The sequence below is a fragment of the Planococcus citri genome, chromosome 3, assembly GCF_950023065.1.
Source record: "Planococcus citri chromosome 3, ihPlaCitr1.1, whole genome shotgun sequence".
Taxonomy (NCBI): domain Eukaryota; kingdom Metazoa; phylum Arthropoda; class Insecta; order Hemiptera; family Pseudococcidae; genus Planococcus; species Planococcus citri.
The window spans coordinates 8100619-8122313 of record NC_088679.1 but is presented as its reverse complement, the minus strand read 5'-3'; the positions used below and the strand labels follow the sequence as shown (position 1 = coordinate 8122313).

General features: G+C 30.7%; 1 protein-coding gene across 4 annotated transcripts in view; it reads left to right on the top strand.

The window, feature by feature from the left end:
• Positions 1-20465, top strand: part of Ddc (aromatic-L-amino-acid decarboxylase) — a 45609-nt gene extending 25144 nt beyond the window's left edge. For 2 of the 4 annotated variants that reach the window (XM_065357408.1, XM_065357407.1), the window contains exons 2-12: positions 626-751; positions 9016-9136; positions 9594-9707; positions 14247-14360; positions 14751-14880; positions 14973-15121; positions 15211-15322; positions 15392-15509; positions 18200-18290; positions 18410-18610; positions 18689-20465. In XM_065357408.1, the coding sequence (XP_065213480.1) occupies positions 672-751; positions 9016-9136; positions 9594-9707; positions 14247-14360; positions 14751-14880; positions 14973-15121; positions 15211-15322; positions 15392-15509; positions 18200-18290; positions 18410-18610; positions 18689-19093 (1635 nt within the window). In that variant the 5' untranslated portion in view covers positions 626-671 and the 3' untranslated portion in view covers positions 19094-20465. The other 2 variants (XM_065357409.1, XM_065357406.1) reach the window with 2 other exon arrangements.
• Positions 20466-21695: the final 1230 nt, after the last annotated feature.

Here is a 21695-nt window from a genome sequence, read left to right as displayed (position 1 = left end):
ATTAAAGTATAGCCCGAGGAATTGGAGTACCATACCGAAGACTTATATGCATTCTTAGGTAGTTCTAGTCGGTTTTGCTTTGTTGCGTTAATGGTTTTAATATTCTTAATGATTATGTGTCTTTGAAAATTGCTGAAGAAGGCGCAGCCTAGACCATTTTATGTCTGCTGACTGTTGTTAGTGCAACGGCGACTATACGTTTAGGTACATATTATGCAATACGCTCTGTGCTCTGTGCCATCATTCGCGCTCTATCGATATAAATAATGAGTAATTTTATTAATTGATTTATCATTTGAACGGATTAGGAGAGAGGAAAAAAAATACAATATTACCTTGCGAAGTCGAAGTTGGAGTTTGTGTACCTAGACCTACACACACCACTGACTGGGTAGGGTAGGGTAGGGTAGGTTACACAAATACACACTTCACACGCATACAAAACCTACTGTGTACTCGTAGGTATATGTAAACGGTGCGGACGATTTTACGATTAAATACTCGCGTATAGTTATATGTACTTTCTTACGTAGATATTCGCGTAGAATTCGATCAACGTGTTTAGAGTGTTGCAAGGTGCCGAACGATGGTGATTTTATGAATCGTGTATTGTTTGTTTTTACAGTTTTCTCGTCCAATTCAACTGCCATCGGAATACTTGCTGCGTAAATATGGATGCTGCGGAGTTTAAAGATTTCGCCTCGAGCATGATCGATTATATTAGTAATTATTTGGAGACAATCAGAGAAAGGTACGTGGAATTTTTCGTGTTCATTCAGGTCATCCCTGTATACTTAGGTTTTAAGGGATGGAAAACTGAAACAAAAATGAAAAATTTTGCAAGTGAAAAATATTTTGGAATAAGTTTTTTTCTCTGTTAAATGGTGGTGTATTTTTTTTATTCAATTTTTACCAAATTTTTACGAGTTTTTTTCGTTTTTGATCGATTTGCAGATATTCGTGATATTTATAAAATTAAAATTTTGGAAATGAAATTTGAACCAATTTTCGTTTTTTTTTTGCAAATTTTCTTCCAGCATCCAGCCTGTTATTTTTACTGCAAATGAAAAATATTTTGGAATCGTTTTTTTTTTTTAATTTTACTTAATGGTGGTTTTTTTCTTCAATTTTTTCCAAATTTTTACGAGATTATTCGTTTTTAATCGATTTGCAGATATTCGCGATTTTTATAAAACTAAAATTTTCGGAATGAAATTTGAACTAGTTTTCATTTTTTTTTTTTTGCTAATTTTCTTCTAGCATCCAGCCTGTTATTTTTACTGCAAATGAAAAATATTTTGGAATCGTTTTTTTTTTTAATTTTACTTAATGGTGGTTTTTTTCTTCAATTTTTTCCAAATTTTTACGAGATTATTCGTTTTTAATCGATTTGCAGATATTCGCGATTTTTATAAAACTAAAATTTTCGGAATGAAATTTGAACTAGTTTTCATTTTTTTTTTTTTTGCTAATTTTCTTCTAGCATCCAGCCTGTTATTTTTACTGCAAATGAAAAATATTTTAGAATCGTTTTTTTTTTAAATTTTACTTAATGGTGGTTTTTTTCTTCAATTTTTTCCAAATTTTTACGAGATTATTCGTTTTTAATCGATTTGCAGATATTTGCGATTTTTATAAAACTAAAATTTTCGAAATGAAATTTGAACTAATTTTCATTTTTTTTTTTTTGCAAATTTTCGTCCAGCATCTAATCAATTTTTATAATTTTTTTGAGGTGTTGAAGTTTTGAAATGAATTTTTCAAAATTATTTTTATTTTTTCAAGTTTTACCTACTAAAAAAAAAATCCTTCATTTTATAAATTTTACCATTTTTTCTTTTGGTTTTTATTTTTTGTTTTTAAAGCAAAGTATTTTTGAAATTGGTTTTTTATTTATTTCAAAATTGAATTTTTTTTTCAATTTTCTTAATAGTTTCTGTGATTTTTGTGAGACTAGTGCTTCTTTTCACTTGTTTTGAAATTTTTTTATCAATAATTTTTATGATTTTGATCCAGTTTGAAACTTTGAGAATTTTCTTCCAGATACTCGAGTAATTTTGTTTACTTCTCATTTTATTGATTCTTGTTTTTTTGTTTTTTTTTTTTTTGGTTTCCCCATTGTTTTTTCAACAAAAAATCTCACGAGGTAGAATTTTTTATATTTTCATTCAAGTTTTCCTTCAATTTTAATTCTATTTGAGATTTTTACTCTTATAATATTTTTGAGTGTTTGTTCTTGATTTTTTTTTTTCAATTCCTTCTTAATCTGTCTCCCCCCTCCCCCCTTTCAAAACACTCCACCATCATAACGTGTCTAAATTTTGTGCGTTCAAATGAGTGAAATTTTGTGATAAAATCCTTGGACAGGTACCTCAAATGTTATCTGATTCTGTTTCTCCATTTTATCAGGTTTCACTTTTATTTTTCAATTTTTTTTTGGTTTAATCAAAATTCTTGCAAAATGATTGAAATTCAGAATATTTTGGAAAAGAGAAAAACAGGCTAAAGGTAGAAGGGGGAGGGAGGTTATCAGTTCTATGTGAATAATGGATATCATAAAAATCTCACGTGTGCGGCTGCGGATGCAACATAAGTTGCCTATACGAAAGTATAAAGAGATCCTTCTGGTCAAAAAAAAAACACTTATTTTTGTTCGTATTTTCAAATTGTCATTTTCTATAAAATCGAGTAATGAATAATCTCAATTTTTTCATTTTCTGAACGTTAAAATAGCAAAAATGAAAGTTGTCTGAATAATTTCTCGAAAATTATGAATTTTCGAAATTATTTCGTTTTGGTTATTTTATAAATATGTTTTTTTTTAGGGAGGGCGAAGGGAAGGGTGGACTGTGGAGTAGAAAATATTCACCAATTTTTCAGTTTGAAAATATCCTTTTGATTTGTCCTTCTTGTTGGATTTTGAGATTTTAAAGACACCCTGTTGACGTTTCGTTTTATGATTTTCAAAAATAATTTTTTGGATTTTCGAGATTTTTTCCTCTTTTTGTTCCTAAATACGAGTATTTTATTCTTCGCAGAATTTTACGATTGTTGTTGACTGGTGATTACTTTTTTTAATGAATTTTTTGAGTGGGATGATTTTCGATTTGAAGATTTTTTTCTCCTTTTCTGTTTCAAAATAATATTCTTTATTTTTCGAAAAACTCTACGATTGTTGTTGATTGATAACTACTTTTTTTTTTTAGAAATCTCTTGAGTAGGAGTAGGATGCTCTTTGATTTGGAAAACAATTCAAACATTCTGTGGTGTAGTCAGCCTTCTCCCCTCCCCCCCCCATTGGATTTATTATTCTAGTATTCAAAATTTTTATGATTTTTCATCATATTTTAAATGCTCGATTAAACCAGTATTTTTTTTTTTGAAAAGATATTGCGACCTTAACACAAATTATTACCTAATTTCTTAATGTGACTCTAAGTTAAGGTTCTTTAATGACTCTACAATCCACGATGACAATCTATTTTTGAAATTTAGTTATCTATAGTAATAATTGGAATTATTAAAATGATTTCATAAGACAAGTGTTTTCGATAGGTAGGTATTTCAAAGTGAAAATAATGCAAATGGTTCGCAAAATCATAATAATGTCTAAAAATATAAATTAGAAATTCTCATTAGTTAATTCTTCACTTGGAGATTTTTGTGAGGAAAAAAACTACCGTTTTCGACGTTTATTTCTGGGGGCAAAACAGTCGATGTTGCTATGAAATTAACTACCTAAAAAATTTTCAACTCGTCGTTTCATTGTTTTCGATTTTTGAGCTTATAATGCGTGTTTGTTTTAAAATTATCAGTGTTTTATCAAAATTGCACGTTTCATGGGTTTCCCTTGACATAAAAAATATCTATCTACTGTTACCTAGTTAATTTTAATAACCGTACCTAAAATGTTCAATTTACTCAAGATATTCAAAAATTTAATGCATTTTTTTTTTTTAAATTTCAACTTCCAAAAATTAAGTAGATAGGGCTTTCAAAATTCTCAGTGATAAAATATAAAACGTATTTAAGAGGCCAAGGCACGATTACTCCTTCATCAACGAAATTTTAACAGGATTAGATTACACATGATGGTACTCGAAAGTTTATGCTGAAATTTTTTTCATCCTGTTGGAGACAATAATGGTTTAATTTCATAAAAATAAAATTTTTCGATGTATTTCTCGCCTTTCGGATTGGGTAATTTTATGAGTTTTTTCACACGATTTGATCTATTTTGAACAAAATTGTTGGTAGCAGAGAACTATTTTTCTCTCAGAAACTGTATTACAAAATTTTCATTCCACTGATGGAGTATTTTGGGTTCACTTCTGATTTAAACTCAGTTTGATTGCACTATGAAAACAAATCCATCGAAATTCTATAGTTTTTCAGCATTGGGTTCGTTCGTGTATAAATCATTTATAATTCGACAGAAAATTAATATCGTAACACCTGAAAAAAATCTCTCGCCCGAGCTACTAAATCTAGCCCGATAATTTGGCAGCAGGTAAGGCGCCAATTCTTCTGATCTGTTAATCTAATACTGTCTCGATTTTAAATAATTCTATTTTAGCCTGATGGCTTCATTCATTATTAAAATTCTCGTTTAAAAATAAACTACCTAGATCGGTAGGTAGGTACACTGCCTATTTTATTGCATTCTACTGCGTAATTTAAATTCATTAGGTAGGTAGATGAAATTATCTGATTTAGGTATTTTCCATAGAGAAACGCGTCTCATTAAAAATTAATTCCTGGTTGTTTTACGCGTCATTTGAGTATATCGAGTAATATCTATTATTTCACTCTATAATTTACATTTTTACAACGAGATAAATCCGACAATTACTCGTATGTTCCCTATTTTCTTTCGTGATTATTTCAAAATAATGAAAGGTGTAAAAAAAAGTCATTGGGGTGGCTCACGTCTCACCTCGTTGGTTCAGAGAAATTAGGTATTCGCTTGTTTTAACGCAGCTTTTATCTACTCTAGTCTATCGTGAGTTGAAAATGGAAAGATATTTTTTCCAGTAGACCTACATTTCAATTCGTTAGATAGGCTACAAAAGTAACTCCAGTGTTTAAAATTAGGTAGACAGATAAAAGCGTGCTGAAAAAGTGAAAGTTGGGAAGTTATAAAAGGAGTGGAAAACTTTTGAAGGACTTTTCGGCGTCAAGTTAATGGTGTAGAAAAGTTCTCTACGGTTGAGTTATTTTTAAATTCGATTGAAAAAAAAATCTAACTAGGATATCGATGTTTTGATTTTGACTGCTTAGCAACTGATTAGGTGAGGGACGAGGGTGGCTCAAAAAGTCAAATTTCGATATATATTTCGTGAAAGCTAAAATTTTAGACACGAAAGCGCATTTTTTAAATCATTTTTGGTGAGTTTTTAAAAATCAAATTTGAGCCATAAATGTCAAAAAATATTGAAATTTGACCGTATCGACCTAGAAAGTTTAAATTTGGTGTGCATCTTGTTTCCGACCCCCTGAATCGATTAGAAACTGTTTTAATCTGTATTAAGCAATTCCGGAGCTTTCAGAAGAGTTTTGAAAGTTGAAATTACCAACAAAAAAAAGTCCTATTGGAGTTGGAAAGTTGAAATTTACTCCATACCTTAATATTTTAACTTGCTCAGTTTATTTCGGGTACTTTTGTTGGATATTTTGGAAGCTCCAGCTGCTTTTTTTTAAAAAAAATCCATATTTTCAAAAAAGTGCCATAAAAATTGTTCAAATCAACTTTAGCACTCAAATGGGTCACTAAAATGTACTGAACGCGTTTATAGGTGCTAAAGTTCGTTTTTAAAAATCTGTTAGAGGTTCCAGAACTGTTTAAAAGGGTTCCAAACGGGTTCCAACCTTTTTGAGGAGCCGAGGAAGTTGAAAATGAAAGCCAAATTTCAACTCGCCAGATCAATTTGGTAAAATATTGTTTTTTTCACATTTTTGCTCCAAATGTGATTTTTAAAAATAGGTGCTAATAATGAACTCTCCTTTTTCCCCTAATTTTTGAGGTACTCGAATATTGAGAATGACTTTCGGACGCTCAAAGCTAGGTATTTTTTTCGACAATCATTATTGTTTTTCAGCTCATTTAAACTTTTTAAAAAATGAACATTGAAAACTGTTCCAAAAAAAAAAAAACGAAAAAAAAATCAAATTGATCGTAAAATATTTTTGAAATTGACGTTAACTGGAAAAGTCACATAGAGGAGTAATAAGCAACTTCACATCTTCACCCTGTGGCCTGCATTTTAAATGATAGAACTTGGGACGAAATTTACATTTGGGAAGAGAACGAAAATGAATAGAATTGGGCAAAGATACGATTGAAATTCAATATTGTTGTCATATCAGTCATTTGACGTAAGGCAAAGATGAACTAATCGATAATGCATTGGTACGATGTCTCTCTTCATGTATTTGTACTTTCACAAAAGCTGACAAGCATCTCGTTTCCATTTCAAGGGAATCTCTTTTTTAAAAAAAATCACCAAAACTCCAGTTTTTCGAAAACATTTCAACTGATTTATCTTCACCTTATAAAGTTAAAGACTCAGCTTCGGTTCATCTTTTTCTACCATTTCATTGTCCTTCGAATTTTAAAATCGGGCTATAAAATTCAAAAGCAACTTTTTGTTCTCCTTCTGAACTTGACTGACGTTTTTGTGGCACAAATCCACGAGAAATTCAAAAATTCCGACGAGAATATTTTTTGAGCAGTTTTGAATATGTTGAGCCCAAAAAATTCGGTCATGAGTTTCAAGATTTTTGAAAAAGTCTCATACGATTTGCTAAAATTGCTTTTAGAATCTTAAGATAAATTCAAATATTCCAATAGAAACGTTTTCTGAGCGATTTTGAAAAATTTCGAGCTCAAAATTGTGTCAATTTTCAAGGGTGGTTGTGTTACTTTCTAGAAACCAGCAAATTTTAGACTGAAAACTTTCAAAAATAGGCTACTCAAAATTTTTTAAATAAAATTCCGAGTTCGTGTGACACTTTTTTCAAAAATACGGAAAATTATTACCTCTATTTTGAGCTCAAAATTTCTCAAAAATTGTCAAAAATGAAACATTTTTCTTCGAAATAAGTATTTGATTTGAATTCCTCGTAAAATTGAAACCCATTTTCAACATTTTTTCCAAAACCTCGAAAATCACAGCCCAAATTTGGGCTCAAAATTCTTCAAAAATGCTCAGAAAACATTTTCGTTTCTCATCGCAGTATTTTGAATTTTTCGTAAAATTTCAACTCGTTTTTGACATCTATTTAGAAAATTCAAAAATCACGATCCAATTTTGAGCTCGAAATTCTTCAAAAATGCTTTCAAAAAATTTAATAGAAAATTTTGAGATTATGGATGACATTTTTACAGAAAATTATGACTTCTATTTTGACCTAAAAATTCTTTAAAAATCTTCAAAAAATCATTTTTGTTGCAATATTTGAATTTCTCGTAAAATTGAAACCAATTTCTGATATTTTTCTTCCAAGACCTCGAAAATCACGATTCAATTTTGAGCTCAAAATTCTTAAATAATGCTCAAAAACTGTTTTCGTCTTCAATGTATATTGATAAGTTATACAGGACTCTTTTTAAACATTTTGAAAATCATGGCCAAATTTGGGTTCAATATTCTTCTAAAATGCTCAAAAAAACATCTTCGTTGCAGTATTTGAATTTATTATGAAATTTTAACTCTCATTTTTGATGCTTTTCCAAAAATATGGAAAATTCTTTAAAAATGCTTTAAAACTATTTTCGTTGAAATGTTTGAATTTCTCGCGAAATTTCAATCTATTTTGATAAGTTACAAGACACTATTTCAAAAATTTCGAAAATTGTGACCAAATTTTGGGCTCAAAGTTCTTCTAAAACGCTCAAAAAAATATTTTTTCGTGGTACTGTTTAAATTTATGTACAGTACATAAATTTAAACAGTACCACGAAAAAATATTTTTTTGAGCGTTTTAGAAGAACTTTGAGCCCAACTATTATTATGAAATCTTGACCCATTTTTAACACTTGTTCAAAAATATGGAAAATCGCAGCTCAATTTTGGGCTCAAAATTGAAAAAAAAAATGATCAAAAATGTTTCATTCTGAAGTAGGTAGGGTATGTGCTTATTTGCATTTCTCAAGAAATTTCGGCTCATTTTGATAGATTGCAGGACACTTTTTTGAAATTTTCGATAATCATGACAAGATTTTGAGTTCAAAAAACATTTTTGTCGAAATATTTGAATTTCTCGTGAAATTTTAATCCATTTTGATAGGTTACAAGGTCACTTTTGAATAATTCTACAACAGTTTATTTTTGTTCGAAATTGGAGAATGGTGTGACTTTAAAATTTATCTGTGCCTTATTTAATGTTCAAGCAGTTTTTTTTCAAACTTTGGCTCAATTTGCGTGGAATGAACTTCTTTATGCTATGGATATGAATTTTTTTGTGCCCTGGACTACTTGATGGCCATTTTTGTGCTGAATTTGCCTAAAAATCTGGAAAGTTCCTGCTACCAACCTTTGAAAAAAATTTTGCTTCTGAAGTAATTTGAAAATTAGAAGTTTTTAGGCTCCCTCTCTCCCTCCCTCCCTTCCTCTCTCCAAATGTGCTATTGCAAAAATCCAAAATGCCCCTTTTGTGATAAGACAGACTATACTTGTGTAGATTGGGTTGCTGTATTTTCTGGCAAATTATTTGACACCTGTGATTGAATGTTTGGTATAAATTATGCATTCTTTGTACCTACATACAATTAAAACTGAGGAATTACTCTCCCATCCTCAACTTCCTCGGTAAAATTGATCACTATCGTGAATTATAGAAATATTCTCGAAGAATTACTCAAGTAACCTTAACACTACGAGTAGGTAGCCTATATTATTATGTATGTTAATCTTATTGTACGTATGTCCTGTTCATTCCCCCCAAAAAAATCAAATTACACGTTTGTAATACATATAAAGTATTTTAATTTTTAATTAATTTTTTTGTTTACAGACGAGTCTTACCAGAAGTGAAACCAGGCTACCTCGCCCCTCTGATCCCAGAAACAGCTCCACAAAAGGGTGAAAAATGGGAAAACATAATGAACGACATCGAACGTGTCATAATGCCCGGTGTAAGTTGATAACTTTTCATTGCTGTCCAATAGCAAAAACCTCCCCAAGTCCCTATTTGATAAAATGGCCTACTGATCATGGCCCATATTTTCAAATTAACCATGAAAAAAGTATGTAATCGGCTGTGATCTAGACATAGAAAACTGGTTCTACTAGTTAAACAGTAGGTAGTACCTCTACCTATGTACACAGAAAGTATAGAGTACCTATTCTCAAATATGCACTTTGATACTAAATTTAAAAGAGTAAAACTCTATTCGCTTCGGGGTGAGAATCACTTGACCATGAGTACGATGTAATAATAATAAAAAAAAAAAATGATCCGATTTGGAATTTATATAATAAGAATTGAGAGCATGATGTAATCGCACTTACACCGGCTTAGGTGCATATTTTAGATTAACATATGTTTGAATTGAGATCACTGTAATGTATTTTTTGTCATCTATTTTCCAGGTAACTCATTGGCATTCCCCTAAATTCCACGCTTACTTCCCAACAGCCAATTCGTACCCGGCTTTGGTGGCTGATATGTTGAGCGATGCGATCGCTTGTATAGGATTTTCTTGGGTACGTACGTGTATTATTTAATACTATGATAAATCGCCTTATGAATGAGCGGATGATATTGAAATTACTAACGAAACTGGGTCAGGTACGAACGTGACTGCAGAAGCTGAGTCAACCGAGAAGTCTTTATTTATTATTATTTTTTTCCCTTCTGAACTACCTGTACCGTCGCGATTAGGGAATACAATCGCAGGGTTACTTCGATGATTAAACAGCATTTTCGTTTACGAATGTTAATTATGAAATTATTTCGATACCTCGTTATACGAGAACGGAGAGAGTGAACGATTAAACCGCGCATACACGACTTGGAGATGTCGATGTATATCCTTCATCATCGCGTAATTTAGGTGGGATCAATTCGTTCGCAACAAGTTATGTGGTATTACTAATTATTGTACCTATATAGGTTCTGTGTATGGACATTGTATACGGTAACATAACGGTAAAGAATCTTTGGTGACTTTGAACTTAAAGAGAAAAAAATTGTATAGAGAGTTCAAGGTCACGTTCTTCTAATGTTTTTTTTCTCTTCTTTTTCAAACTTTTAATTGATAGTCATTTGTGGATGTTTTGGAACCGTTTGTCCTTGATCGTAATAATATGCTTGGTTTGCTTCCTTTCGCCCAATTCATCGGCTGCAAATCTTTCAGATTTACTGATAACGATATTCAGATCCGAGTTTTACTTCCTTGAAAAACTGATGCAAGAAATGCAATAACCTTGAAAAAAAGTATACTACTGTATTGCTCGTTATATTACGTGCATTGAAAATTTGCCCAGGGGGATTACGAACGATGGCGAGATGATGGTCAAGAATTTCGTGGCCTTTGAAATATTCGGGTGTGGTGTTTAGGTGGGTGGATTTTTTGTTAGGTTGAAATCATTATAGGGAGGAAATGAAGGTGATTTTTCTTGATTTGAACGGGGGGGGGGAGAAAAAATAGAAAGGAAGAACTGAAGTCTGTTTTAGATTTTTTTCTTAAAATTTTAATAAATTGTCAATGGGGCAAATTAACGTTTCAATTTTTTGAGTAAAACTTTAAGAAAAAGTGAGTCAAGCGTGCTATCTGGTGCAAAAAAAATCTGTGAAAATTCCACTCGAAATTTATTTTTTTTACTGAGAATTTTAGATGAAAGTTGTGTAATTTTTCATGTAAATACCTTTAAATAGGTAATTACGATGGTTGGGTATCTGAATTGAAGAATTAGGATGGCCTTTCATTTGAAGTTACATTTTTTCACGCTCTCATTTCTTAAAGTTTCAGGAGTTCGGACGAAAATAATTTTTTTAAATGTTATATTTTTCCTAAATCTCTCTTATTCCACCCAAAAAAAAGTGATAGGAGTCTTATAAAAGTTGAAAAAAAAGTCAAAAAATATAATTTTCAATTTCTGTCAACAAAACTCTGAAATACGTTCCTTTTCAAGAATAAGCCTTCCCCTACTTATTCGATTTTGTTTTTCCAATGAAATACATATAAGAAAAATCGGTGAGCATTTTTCAAAATTTCTCAATTTATGGAATTCTTCCAAAAGACATCTTTTTCAAAAAAAAAAATAAGTTCCTATTGTGCGAAGCCCCCCTCACCCATTGGCAAAATTATCAAAAAAGTTTAATAGAAGAAAACTTGCTAAACATTTCCCAGAAATTTCAATTTCCACGTCAGAATCATTAATGAATCCCATTTTTTCAAAAAATATTCTCTTTTGCTCTCCCATTTTTTTCCTATCTAATTTATAGAAATTTCAACATTGTTCAAGACTTTAGACGCGGAGGGGGGGGGGTTGGTCTTGAAAAAAGTTTGTTGATTCTACCACCAAAAAAATAAAAATTACTCAAAAAATTGTATGGTTTATTCTTTGATTTTTTTCAACTTGGGAGGGAGAGGGGGAAAGGTTGGCGTTGGTACAGAAGAACCAAAAACCCATCATTGACTCTTATTAAGAGTAGATAGGTACCTATTTAATTTTTGTTTTCGATTTTGAAGAGCTCTATGTAAGGAAGGGGGCAAGATCATTTGGAGATCAAAGAGGCATATGTAATGGGATGAATTGGCCATTGATTACTCAACCAATGACTGAGTACCACATTCTTCTCTGTTTCCTGAAGAGCTCGCCAAACTATGAGCACAGAGGGGCAGAGGGGAATTGTAGGGCAATTCCCAGTGATCCATATTTTCCACTAAGAATCCATGCACCAGTTCGGGGGCTCGTGGGGTCTCGTACCTCGTGGATCCATGAATTGGGGCATATGTAATGGGAAATATGGCCCCACGTTGGGCGCCAGAAGAGTTGTTGTTTACCAAATTGAAACATTCCTGCCTTATGATGAACGAAAGACTAGACCGTAGACCGTTGCAACTTGAAACGACCACCTACTTCACTCGACACCTATCTTTCCCCTACCTATTATGATAGGGGGGAGGGTACTTGATATGTGGTACAGTTTTTGTCTATGTCTATGTCTGTTGAATACCCCACCGAGTAATCTTGACGATTACTACTACAGTGTGAGGTCATACTTCCCATTACAAAGATGGATTTTTCTTAGAAAGGGGACTATTTGGAAGAATTTTGATGCATAAATTGAGAATCTTTTATAAATGATTTTTTATCGGGGCATCCAACATTTCTCAATTTTTAGTTGGGAGAATAAAATTTCTAGGGATGTTTTTTCTCTTTTTCATTAAAACGAACAACTTTCGGGAGTATGAGCATAAGAAAAATCCTATGCAAAATTTTCTAGAGCATAAAAATAGGGAATACTCTGTTGACGATCTTCCAAAAATATTTTTTCCTAAATTTTTGAGCTGTTTTTTTCAAGAAAAAGTTGTATTTCTGCAATGACCATTTTTTTTTTTCAAACTTTAGTCGGTGTTTATTGGACACTCTAAGCTTATATCGATCGTTTTAGGTGGTTTGAGTTCAAAAATGAATTTTTGACCAATGGTGACGACATTTTGTGCCAAAAAACAGCATATCTCAAATTTCATCTTCCTGGGTCAATTTCGTGAAATTTTGATTTTTTTCTTATTTTAACTTTCAATTAGGAATTTTATTCGAAAGAAACATCTAAAATAATTTAGAATTTGAAAAAATTTTGCGTACGATTTTTAATTCCATGAAAATAGTATACGAATTTCCATTTTTGCGATATATTTTGAATACCCTATGATGGTGTTATTTGAAAATATCCATGACCAGTCCGTTTCATCATTTTTTTTTTTAAATTTGTTTTTCATTATAAAATTGCTTGAAGAGAATTATAAAAATTGGGGAAAAAATTCAAGTTTTTCTATATTGAAGATGTTTTTTTTTTCAGTTTCATTGAAAAATTCGAAAACATGAAATGTTTTTTTTTTCAGTTTCATTGAAAAATTCGAAAACATGAAATGTTGATCCCTTTCCAAATACTTTTATGCAATGGCCTATTTTTTCTAAGGCACATGGAATGGAAATTTCAAGTGTGCGGAAAAATTAGAAATTACGTTGTCATCGCCCCCCTCCTCCCCCCTCTAATGATCATGGCAATTTTCACAAATTGATGCTGTAAAGTTATTTTGAGTTTTTTTGTGGCCAAAAAGAGGGTGTAGGTGGAATCAAAAAGTGATTTTAAAATTTAAAATTAGTTCGCCTGAAATCTCTAAAAATACAGACCTCACAACCTTTTCGATTTTATGAAATATGTAATTTGAAAACTTAATGTAGGATTCAGGTAGGTACCTGCATGTCATAAAATTGAGTTTAAAATCAAAATCAGCGCTTTCTATCAATCCAAAAAATTTTAGGTCACATGAATTTTTCAGTTTTTTTTTGATTTTTTTAAGTTGGGCTGAGCTCAGTAAGTATAGAGCTCAGAAGGTTCTTATCGAAAAATTAAATTGAAATTTGAAATCATCACTATCAAAAACATAACAAACGATATGCCACATGACTTTAATTTTTTTTCTTCAAAATTTAACGAAAATTGAGGAGTGGTTGTACCCCTATAAGGCCTGAGATTCAAAAATGAAACACACTCAGGTATATTTAATACAACACCATGTATGTACTATGTACCTAAATTAAATATTGACTTGTCTCCAAAATTTTCAATGATTCTTCTGATAGCTTCTGTATGTGGAATGCATTTGAAAATTGAACTTTCGCTTGAAAGTTTGAACTCAGAACTTTCCAGAATTTTTAAAAGAACTTCAAAACTGCGTAAACAGTGTAATAAAACTTACGAAAACTGTGCAAAAACATTCTACCGAGGACGAAAAAATTTGGAAATTATAAAATCCGTTCAACTGAAAATTCATATGAAATATCCACATAAGTTTTTTTTATGCAACCACAAAACAATAAGTACGAGTACTAAAAAGGAATTATTCAAAATAAAAATATTCTAGATATCATTTCGTCCTTTTCAATATCATTCTAATTGCCAAACGTATCACCTACGTGCAAAAACTATAAAAAAAATTAAACTCGAATAAATTAGTCGATTCTTAAAAATATGTACATAAGCTAATACAATTTTATTATCGGTTACAGATCGCCAGTCCTGCATGTACAGAATTGGAGGTCGTTATGATGGACTGGCTGGCGAAAATGTTGGGTCTACCGAAACAATTCTTATCCGGTGGCAAAGGAGGAGGTGTCATCCAGGTAATTAAGCATACGAAAAATAAAAACAATAAATAAATGAATAAGAATTAATCTCTCGTTCGCGTACAGTATAGACAGATACATACCTGCGTCTGATTCTGCGATGCATACTTTTGACACAATTTCAACGCTTTGTTGCTTCTTGTTAACAACTCGATAAGCGAAGAGAGATTAATTCGATAAATATCTTCATTAAAAATTCGATTATGTGTAATTATTTATTATACGTTAATCGCGTATAAATATTACGCTTATGAATTAATTTTTTTTCTTCTTAAAACCGAGTACTAATTACGTGGCTTCTTAAAATTTATACTCTGGGATATTTACCTTGACCTGATCAATCGGAATCAACGTTGCTTAAAAATTAATATTTTATTATTATTACAGGGGACCGCCAGCGAAGCTGTACTCGTTTCCTTATTAGGAGCTAAAGCTAGAATAATTCGAGAAATGAAAGAAAAAGATAAAAATTTAAAGGATTGGGATATTATTCCTAAACTAGTCGGATACTCTTCAGGTTTGTACGCTTTTGAAAATTATTTAGGGTAACTTCCTAACTTGATTATCATTTTCAAAAAATGATAATAATTTTTTAAAAAATGTTTATAGCTCAAGCACACTCATCGGTAGAGAGGGGTGGTTTGCTGGGAGGTATTCAATGGAGACTACTGCCAACAGATGATAATTATAGACTACGAGGATCCACACTCGAGGAAGCTTTCAAAGCTGATCGTGAAAAAGGGCTTATTCCATTTTTTGTAAGACATTGTTGCTATTGCTAATTTGCTACAACATGTTTAACATTGGGAAAATTTTCAGTAATCACGATTTTTTGTTTATTTTGCAGGCTGTATGTACTCTGGGAACCACTAGCATTTGTTCTTTTGATAGACTAGACGAAATCGGACCTGTTTGCGAGAGAAATAAAATTTGGTTACATATTGACGCTGCTTATGCTGGTGAATATCCTGTTCAAGAAGTAAATTTCGCTGAAAAAATGTGATGGTTAATATTTTGTTTGTTTTTAGGTTCATCTTTCGTGTGTCCTGAATACAGGCATTATATGAAAGGCATCGAATATGCTGATTCGTTCAATTTCAATCCTCATAAATGGATGTTGGTCACGTTCGATTGTTCAGCTTTATGGTATTGATTCATCATTTTTTTTCTTCAAAATGCATTTGTAATTTCATTTTTGTAGGGGTGAATTAGGTTCATGAATAGAAAAGATTTGATTATAAATTTGTTTGAAATAAGATTCTGAGGTAGAATGGAGATGGCGAATGTACCTAGAAATGATTCCAGGAGATTGCCTATCATAGGAAATGAAATGACCTACTATTCCGATTTTTTCTCAGAAGTTTTCAAAAAAATCGTTTTTCCCGCCATTTTCAAATTTCAAAAAAAAAAAAAAATAAATACTAAATAAATAAATAAAAAAATGAAATAAAAAATTGAGATTTTGAAATTCTTCAAAATTAAGTGAGGAAATTTAAAAATCATTTTCGAAACCAAAATTCGTTTTTAAAAATAAAACATCGTTATAGAAACATAATTATAAAATGTTGAGAGAGAAAATTTCAAATTTATAGTTGAAATGAATTCAAATATTTTTTTCTGTTGAAATCGAATGAAATTCAGTTATGATTGATTCGCCAAGTAGGCATCTCCTTAGTTGAAAAATTTTTTGAATGAAAATTTACACAATCAACATTTTGATTTTCTTAAATCGATAGGGCTTGTCCTGAAATCTCATTTACTTACTAAAACTTGAGGCGTTGAAGTTTTTTTTTTTTTTTTTTTTGATTCTTGATAAATTCTTTAAAATGTTTGAAAGTTGAAAATAATTGTGACGATTTTTCAAATTTGAAGGCTGCTTTGGAAAATGATGAAAATTTAGTCATTCTCGGTGCAATGAAGTCCTATAAAAAAATGATCTATCATCCCTTGCATTGAGGATGCACGCAGCCGAAACTTGTTTTCAGAACAATATTTTATAAAGTACATACCTGCAAAATCTAGCAGTCGGATTCGGTTGAAAAATTGTTAAAGATTGATGGAAAAAAATAATGCAAAATTTCAGATAAGTATTGCAGAAATACCTCAGAAATAATGAAAAATTGTTCAAAATTACGAAAAACGTACTTGAAATATTTCAAAATGAAATGAAATTTTACAAGAATTGGGAAAAAAATTAGAAACAGCTGCAACATTGGCTTCAAAATCAGTGAAACCAACCATTAAAATTGAACAAAAAATGGCAAAACTGAGTAAAATTTTGGGAAAATCACTTGAAATAGAGCATCTGTAAATTGCATCTCAAATCCAATAACATATCTCAAAAATGTCAAAATTAATGAGAAATTGTTGAAAATTATGAAAAACTAATCGTAGTTCTGTATTAGGAATATTAAAATGAAATTTTGTATGAATTACAAAAAATATGGAAGTAGCTGTAATATTTGCATCAGAATTTTTGCGAAAATTGCTTGAAAATTGGTTGAAATGTTTTGAACACAGTTAGAAGAAATGGTTAAAAATTGCTGAAACATTGTAAAATTTCAGGAAAATATTACAAAAATGCCTAAAATGATGTAGGCAATCAAATCATATCGAAATAGAATGTAATTTTGGTGTGAATTGATTTTGTAAAATTTGTATCAAAATAAATTATCATTTACTATTAAATTTTATTAAAAAAAAAAAAAAAAAAAAAAAAATGTAGAAAAGCTGGTATTATTGACATTTAATGAAATCTTGCTACAATTCAAGTGTGCACAAACAAAATAGCGTTAGCTCGATAAGGAATCATATATTATAACGTGGTTTTGTTATTTTTGTCCACATTGTACTGAACATCTTATCGATTTCAAGTTTTTTAATATTTTTGTTACCCGTTGTTCAATTTTAATGAAAGTTCAATTTTCAATTATTTTATACTCGTATGTCGATTTTATGATTTTTATAAAATTTTATACAATTTTTCCAAGATTTCATCTAATGTTGATAAAACATTCATTTCGTCGATTTTCCTAAAATTCTTTACAGTTTTTCTGCCTTTTGAAATATTTTTGTGGAACTAAATTTTTCATGGCATTTTGAATTCAGATAAATTTTAAAGCAATCTTTGCAAAATTTTTCTCTATTTTTGAGATTAATTTCATGTTAAATTTGGGTGATTTCAATGTCTATTTCACAGCTAGGTACTTCAATATTTAATGTGGTTCTTGCAAAATTGCATTTTTTTTTTCAATTTTAAAAATTTGTTAGGAGCAAATCATCACGAGAAATTCGTCTTCGACTTTTTTCACTACAAGTCAAGATAAAACAATTAATGGGTAATTTAACAAAAAAAAGGTAATTTTTTGGTATGCATAATTTAAAAAAACAAAAATCATTTTTTTGAAAAATGTAAAAAAGAAATCAAACTAAATTAAATGTGAAATGTGTGTGTGTTTAAGGGGGGTGGGGGTGATCTTTGTATGGGCAAAAAAAAAGTTTACGATAAACCCTTCGAGAAATTCGTCATTTGCACAAAAAATTTTACCATTTTCTAAAAAATAGGTACCCTCATCCTTTTTTTTTTTTTATCATCATTATTATTATTAAATAACAAAGAAAATCACATTTCGAAAAATTTAAAACACGTGTTTCTTGACAAAAATTATGGGTGGAAATTTCATTCAAAATAGGTTTTTAGAATTACCAAAAAATATTCACTAATTCACTCCACTTCAAAATATTATAAAAATTAAAATTCATACTCTTAATAATAAATAATGAATTAATGATGAATGTAACTTCGATATTAATCGATTAAATTATTTTGTTTGCAGGTTGAAAGACTCTGGCGATATAGTAGATGCCTTCAACGTAGATCCCTTATATTTGAAACACGAGAACCAAGGAGCAGCTCCAGATTACAGAGTGAGTTACAATAACAATCCAAATCATTATTTACCTACATGAAAATTTCTGTGTGATCTCGTTCAAATAAAAATGAGTGAAGTAATATACTTAATCATAACAATATTATGATGTTGTAGCATTGGCAAATACCACTAGGAAGAAGATTTAGATCACTGAAGTTATGGTTCGTAATGAGAATATACGGAGTGGAAAATATCCAGGCTCATATTAGGAATCAAATCGGTCACGCTCAAACGTTTGCAGATTACGTTCGTAGTGATTCGAGATTCGAAATTGTAGGAGATGTTACCATGGGTTTGGTTTGCTTCAGATTAAAGGTACTTGAAAAAAAAATCACGTTGTAGTTTTACAGAATTTGAAATTACCTATACCTAACTTTTTTTTCTATTCAAAAGGGATCGAACAAACTGAACGAAGATTTCCTCAGCGCAATCAACCACAATGGAAAAATTTACCTGGTTCCGTCCAAAATCAACGACATGTATTTCTTACGATTCGCAGTATGCTCAAGATACACTCAGTCACCAGATATACGGTATTCGTGGCAAGAAATCAAATCCATAGCTAATCAAATTCTCGAAGGATCTACAGCTACGGTCAAAGTAAACGGAGTCAATGGAATCTCCAACAATGTTAATGGAGTTAACGGTATCGTCAACAACGTGAATGGAAATAATGAAGTAAACGGTGCAACTAACGTTAACGGAGTAAACGGAGTAAACGGAGTAAATGGAGTAAATGGAGTTAATTCGGCTATACCGAAAGTAAACGGAGTTAATGGGATGAGTGGAAAAGCTTGATGAATAAATGCCTGAAAAAAATTTAGTACTATAGAATTTCCTACGCTTTAATTTGACTTTGACATAAACATTTGCCCAAAAAATATCGAATTAGAACTATAGTGAATGACTTGGGCATTGATTTTAGCTGTTTACTCTCCTTTCTCTTCCCCTCAGCTGCCATAAATTAATGCTTCCAAATTGAAAAAAACAAAATCGTTATCAGCTTAGTGTCTATTTAATTAATGGTGATCCTCAAAAATGAGTTGGAATATCAAACAAAATTTAATTTATAAAATTATTGCTGGTAATTTTACGAGTGTTATATTTTATACTTACATAACTTGAATTCTGATATACCTACTCGTAGTGTGTAGCCTACTTCTATGCTTATAAATAAGTAATTTTCTCACGTAAATATTTAAATCTGAAAGCTTCCTAAAAATGTGCCCTTAATTCCTATTTTTTATTTTATGGACCAAAAATCATACATATTATGCTTATAATCTATGTATTTATTTTATATTTACATTTTACATTGTATACTCGTTCGCTTTATTTCCATTGTTACCTTTTAAATGTAGAAAAAGTAAGTTTATTCTCTTTGGAGGAATATTTCATTTCTCGTGTAATTTGATTTATGTATTGATATTTTTATTGTATTTTTTTTTGCCAAATTTTTAATCTATTTGCCTGCATTCTTGTCTCACTTAGAGCAGGCTGAAGAGAAGAAAAAATTCATGATCATAAATGACAATAAAAAAAGACTTCTCGACCAAGTTTTTAATTTAGTAATAATTTGGGAACAATCATTTTAAAAAAGTTTATTTATTATAAGTATTAGATTGGTAGATTTTATTTTTTATGGACCATGAAGCTGGGACAATAAAGTATTATAAGTTTTTATCGAAGACTGTGACGTTGTTTTCTCTTCTATAATTTATTGCATGTACGTATATCTAACTACCTGTACTTTGAAGTTGGTAGGTAAGGTATTATTTTATTTATAATAATTTATGTAATTTGACAATATTTAATTTAATAAATACCTAAGTAAGCTACCTGAATTCAATGTAGGTAGATACGGATAATTTAGATGGGCCTAAATATTATATGTATAGGTAAACATTCAATCATTATTGTATTTACTCATTTTCCATTTTAAAGTAAAATAGTGGTTTTATCACTGAAATTTTTAGATAATAATTATTATAGGTATTACTTTTTTGAGCTTTAGCTATTCGAGCCTATTTATGACCAATTTTTATGTTACGGTCTTTTTGCTTGTTTAAAGTAAAATTCTAAGACTTATTATACGACTGAATTGATCCCTATTAAGACAATAATATTATAATTGTATTATTTATGAAAATAAATGTGAGAGCAATTGCAACTTGAATTTCGATATTTTCTACTCGTATACTTCATCAACTCTAACTTAAGTTCTTCATTTATGGTATTAGCGTAGTAGTTCTTCAGTTAACCTGCAGAATGCTTCAGTATCCAGTCTACGAGAAAAATCCCCACAGACATCGCGTACCTACTTACACAATGGTTGCTTATGGTTAATTTCAATATGCGTACTTGCCCTTCAATTCTCTCAACAATGGCGTTGGCAGTACTGTGAACTTGCGTACTTGAGTGTGGAAAGTATATTTTAGGGTCTTTCCACCCTTATCGAAAGCATTACACGTGAGATGTCGTAAAATGGACTCCGTGCTACGGAATGAAAATTTACCTACTTCGAGTTTCCCTCGCCAAAGATGCGGAAAAAGCAAGCTGCGAGCTTTTGGGAATTTCGTCGTAGAGTAGGTTTTGTTTACTTTCGCGTCAGCGAAGAATAAAGCAGTACGATTGCGGGCTTATTTGATGATTTTTGAAAATCCGCGTTCTTTTTTTTTCAAGCGTTTGAATCTTATTGTGGCTTGGATTTTCTGATAGAAGGGATGAATTACTCGAAATAAGAAGACGGAAATGAAACTGTTAGTTTCTCGAATTGATTCTAATAAAAATCCTATTCAGCGTGTCTTGATTTAAGAAATTTTCATTGTTTACATTAGTTCAGATAAGTATACCTAGGAGGTAAAGTGTTCGAAAATTTAAAGGCTCATTTTCCTGAAAAAAAAAACATCGAAATTTTATAAAATTTATAGAGTCGATTTTCAAGGATTTAAATCCATAATGTGAACTGGGATGGTGAATACTTTCCTAAATATTTCATTTCTCTCTAATCGAATTTCAAAAATTACAATAAGTTTGAGCCTCCAACGAGTTTTTAAACGTTCTCCAGATATTTCATATTTATATCTGTAGGCTCCAAGAGTTTTGAGCTTGGGATGTTTTCAATTTTTGGAATTTTATAAATTGGTCACGAAATTCACTTTTAAACAGACACTCTTGAAATTTTGTGATAAATCCTTTAAAATGACCGAGATGTTACACAATAAGTAGGTACCAATCAACCTTATAGGTGCTGAAGTTGATTTTTTGCTCTACCAAAGTTCCTAATTTAATTTCTGTAGAAAATTGAATAAGTACCTATTCGCTAGCGAGGCCCTAAAATGGCATAAGAATGTTTCGAAGTGATGAGGAAAGGGGGAGGGGGGTTGAAATGAAATAAAAT